The sequence below is a fragment of the Papaver somniferum genome, chromosome 9, assembly GCF_003573695.1.
Source record: "Papaver somniferum cultivar HN1 chromosome 9, ASM357369v1, whole genome shotgun sequence".
Classification (NCBI taxonomy): domain Eukaryota; kingdom Viridiplantae; phylum Streptophyta; class Magnoliopsida; order Ranunculales; family Papaveraceae; genus Papaver; species Papaver somniferum.
The window spans coordinates 5,828,789-5,833,881 of record NC_039366.1 but is presented as its reverse complement, the minus strand read 5'-3'; the positions used below and the strand labels follow the sequence as shown (position 1 = coordinate 5,833,881).

Below are 5,093 nucleotides of genomic sequence, written 5' to 3'. Positions count from 1 at the left end.
AATTGAACCATCAAGAATCCAAGTAAATAAGAAGTCAGTTTCCAAGTTTGGTTGGTAATAAGTTAACAATATACATTGTATTTGAAAATCATAATCACAAAAAAAGCAGCAACACGTTCGAAATTCATAATTACACAACCAAGGGGGGATTTTTAGCTGTTTCTTTCCATTCCCGGCCCAGATATATTAACATTCAAAACGTTTCTTCGCGTTTGTTTGTTTTACAGCTAAGAGAAATAAAAAAAATTAATTAATTATGGATTTGTTTCTTTGTATACTTCTTCTTCCTCCTCAACATCCAAAGCACAAAGAATTTGGGCATCACAAGATTTCCTATAAAAACTTCTATAAACAATAGCACTTCAAAGTAGTGGAGAAGTTTTTTCTTTACGTTTAGAGATTATTAATGGAGTCTATCAGTTATATGTTTCCTCAAGGTTTACGTGTTTTGGCAGTTGATGAAAGCTTCGTTTGTTTGAAAAATATAGAGATATTACTCAAAGAATGTCGTTACCAAGGTATGTTTTCTTACCTTTTTTATGGTTTATTAATCTTTCATTTTGTTATGAAAAAGTGATCCTAGATTCCTAGATAATCAATTAATCCAAACCATTTCTTTGAGTACATAACTTTCTAATGTTTGAAAAAAGTCATCCAAATGAAGTATTTGGAACAGTTTGTGTAGTTTTATTTAACTACATTTGTGTTGATTTTACAGTAACTGCAGCTACGTCCGCCGAATTTGCTCTCGATATCTTAAGAAAGAACAAGGAAAATTTCGATATAGTTATCACTGACACGGAGACGGGTGAAATGAATGGTTTTAGGCTATTGGAAATAATCTGTCTTGAAATGGATATACCTGTATTAAGTAAGTACAAATTTTGCTTAACATTATAATACAACTAGCGTTTGTAATAATTATCATTTGCGTGATATGATGAGGTTTTATTTGCAGTGATGTGTAAGGGTAACGACCGCGAAACACTGATGAAATGTATAGATCATGGCGCATGTGGTTTTCTAATGAAGCCACCGATACCGAAAGACATTCAAAATATATGGCACTATGTGTTTAAACACAAGATTAACAAATCTACTTTGAGTAATTTGGATATTCAAAAAAATGAAACCGAAAGAAACTGTAACAGGAATGAGGAGGCCAGTGGCCAGAGAACAAGGGTTTCTTGGGCGGATCCAGAGTTACATACAAAGTTTGTTGAAGCGTATCATAAGTTAGGAGATGGTGAGTATGCTACGAAAAATAATATATGTCATAGCCAATATTTTTAGTTAATTGATTATACCATCACCAGCCGTAGCTTAACTCGTATTCGTATCTTCATCATCTCTCATAATATCTAGTTTTGTTGTTGAACAGAAGCTACTCCATCAAGAATAATATCAGAAATGAATGTCCCGGGACTCACTCGTCTGCAAGTTGCTAGTCATCTTCAGGTGCTATTTTGATATTACTAGTTCTACAATTATATTCGGTCATTCTCAACATTTGGTCTTTTCATTTGTAGAGATATAGGATGATATTGGGGGAACAGAGCCAAAAATCTGAGAGCATCACTACATCCATTGGAATGAGTGGTAGTGGACATCTAAGGATTAGATCTCTTCGTAATCTTGAATTTAAAAATCGAATGGATTACCTTTCTAGGCTTAAATCTTATCATTCGGGAATGAGTCAATCAAGTCATGATGGTGTAACTCCTAATGCCTCGATCCATTCGATTATAAATCCACAACCACAATTTCTTCCTTCAACTCAAAGATATACTTCACAGTTTTTCTCAGCTCCTGGTGATTATAATTCCGCTGAAGATGACCTCAGTGCAGTAAACAGACCGGTGAGATATCTTTTCCATTCCTTCATTTTTAACTATCGAGTTCTACAGTAGTTTTCTCTTAAGTAGATTCAATGGTATTTTTTCTCTTAAGTGGATTCCATGGTATTTTAAAGATCGAATTACAATCTTTATACCAGTTGCAACTTTGATAATAAATTAACTTATTCTGAAAGATCTACGTCTGGATTTTCAGTTTCAACGGCAATAATGCGGTGAGGACCTCCAACATCTCAACAGGCTACAAAGCAGCTTTCACTATGAAACTGTTATCCCCACAGTTGGATGTTACTTGAGCAAGGATTTTCAGAAATGTTTTCGTGTTGTGTTGTGTTGAAATGAGCAATGAAAAGCTACATTAAGTTTCACATTAGTGTTTAACTTGTTTTCTTGCATTAGTTTTTTGATGTTTGTTTAGGTAATTCTGAAATTATAGTTTTCATTTAGTCAGAGAATAATATGATGTTTGTCAAGGGAATTCAAAAATTACAATTTTCATTTATTTAGAGAATCATTTGATGTTTGTTAGGGTAATTCTTAAATTACTGTTTTCATTTAGTTAGAGAATTAGAGAATCTTTTTTCTTTTTCCGGAAAAGGGTATGACCTCAGTAAATATACTGACACCGCCAATTTAAGGTATCAAAAACCTTACACAGATTTTTCAAGATATTAACACATTCATACAAGTTAGAGAATCATATTTATACTTTTATACAATTCTACGTTGTTGACCTCCATGCAGCATTACGACCTATGACATTTTATTAAAGTCTCTGACCTAACTAACCTCGTGTTGAGGCTATTTAGAAATTACCGCTTTCGTTTATTGAGGTAATTTAGAAAGGCGGTGGCTATATGTAACCCATGTTTGGTCAATTACAACTTAGATTATACTATTTGCTTTCTTATTTGGAAAGGTTAAATACAAACCAAAAATAAGTCAACAGAATATTTCTTATTAATCGACCTTATTTATTTCTTCTATTCTTCCACTGATAATCAATTTATATCATAACTTGTTGCTGGAACTCGCCTATAATTTGAGTTGCGATCATTAGTATACTGATAGAGTTGTGAGATATTATATATAGATCAATCTTATTAATCACCATCTTACGAGCTTTGATTGTTAATTATGTGTACAAATTTGATTTGATGGATTTGATGAATAAGATAACTCCGCCTCTATTTATTCTTGTTCCAACTGATGATGAAAATTAAGAGTTTTTAAAAATAATTTTAACAATCATCCATCATTGTCATATAGATGCAGTTGTGTTAATATGTGAAAACTAGAGGATCATTCCAAGCTATGTCCGCCGATGGAGAAACAAGGAGGGAAAATGGTAAACTTATCTCTTATGTGGGTTGTATTTAATCACCGCTTTTAGAAATAGGGTTTTCGTTTAGTTGGAGAATCATATATACTGTATAACTTCTTTAAAGAAACCAAGAAGTCTATTACAGGTTAGTGGTGGGAAGCCTAGCGACAAGCTGGGCGCCAACACCTTTTTGAATCGCAATGCCTATTCTATAAAAGAGGGCACCGCCTATCTTATGATTTGCGTCATAGATGATAAGGAAGTTCCTTAACCTCTTCAGAAAAACAATTGTATCATCCCCTAATTCCCCTAGAGTTGAGAATGCCAGTACTTGGTTTAAAACAATTGTATCATCCTCTTTAAAGTAATACTCGATAATACAATATTCTCTTTAATATAATAAAATTTCCTGGTCCCGACTCAGGTCCTTAGTGCTAAATAATAAATTCGATAAAATTATAAAATAATACATTTCAAAAGTTCTCCTTAAACGTTAATAAGTATTAAATAAGGGGTGGGATCCGTTGACATGGTTATAATGACATAATCTTGACATTTTAGCGCCATTTTCTCTACCAAACCCAACCAGCAATGAATTTGAAGCTCATGTTTTGATGACATGTTCTTCTTATAAGTCTCCACACTCCCACCAAAAATGAGAGCATTTCGAGATGTATAAGACTACCATCGACCATTATGAATATCAGCCGTTGAAGATTAACGGTTGAAATTAAAATTTGTGGATGATGAAGTTGCGTATTTCGGAATACTCTCAATTTTAATATAAATGTAGAGTTTTATACGAGGAACATGTCACCAAAATATTAGCTTTAAATTCATTGTCGGTTGGGTTTGGTAGAAAAAATGATAACCATGTCAACGGATCCTTCCCCATTAAATAATATATAAGATAACAATGCTACTATAAAAATAAAAAAATAAATTGCATACGTTTAAAACTTTCTCCAAATATGATTCGGTGTTGGTTTGTTTTCTTTTAAAACTCAAAACAAGTTGTATTTCATCCATAATAGTTCATAGTGCACTCAAAAGATTTGGGCTTATGTTGTTTTGTTGCAAAAATAAGTATTGAAGTGTGATTGATACCTGGAGTGGTTGTATTCTTGTTGCAATTAGTCAACAATATAATATCTCTACAAAATTAGTCCATATTGTATTTGCAATCTACAATTATTATCCAACCTCCAAGCTAGGAATTATTCTTTATAATAATAATTTTATTATATGAATCTTTTTCTATTTGTTATTTTTTTTAATAAAAGTTAACAATAAAATTAAAAAAAAAGAGTTTACAAATAACTTATCGGCAGCCTAGCAACTAACCGGGCGTCAACACCTTTTTGAATAGTAACTCCTAATTTATGAAAAACAAAATCACCAATTTTAACATTTACATCATGACTTCTCATAAAACTCTTTACTCTCTTCAAGAAATCCACGGTAGCTATAGTACTCAAACCATAACCATGTGTAGCACACTTTTCATACTTGTTCCGCTTTCTTGAAACCGCATTACATACAACCTGCCTTGGTACGAAAGTATTAACTCCACCTCTTGAAAAAGGTGAAATTCCAGTTACATTTAAATACACAACGCGACCAATGTCCCAATTTTAAATGAGAATATTTGCAGGCCTTAAAGCACCATCTTCAGCTTATAAGAAACCCAAATCCACTTCTTTTTATGCGTATAATCCAGCACGAGAAAATATATCAAACAAAACTGAAAATGCGAGGGTCTAACAAACACACCCAACAATTCGTTTGGCAATCTGAGAAGACTTACTCCAATATACTTTCTGGAGAATCAACTAGGCAGTCAGACTCAATCTACATTAACGTATATCAAAGAGTTTAATATCTCTAACTCTTAATTCAATCCGCAATCAGAA

The 5,093-nt window shown here is 32.7% G+C and overlaps 1 protein-coding gene across 1 annotated transcript; it reads left to right on the top strand.

Moving 5' to 3' along the window:
- Positions 1-406: 406 nt before the first annotated feature.
- On the top strand, positions 407-2,152 carry LOC113311221 (two-component response regulator ORR22-like). The gene is made up of 7 exons (XM_026560065.1): positions 407-518; positions 719-871; positions 959-1,246; positions 1,382-1,458; positions 1,530-1,859; positions 1,951-1,961; positions 2,053-2,152. Exons 1-7 carry the CDS (start codon positions 407-409, stop codon positions 2,150-2,152), a joined length of 1,071 nt encoding a protein of 356 aa, XP_026415850.1.
- Positions 2,153-5,093: the final 2,941 nt, after the last annotated feature.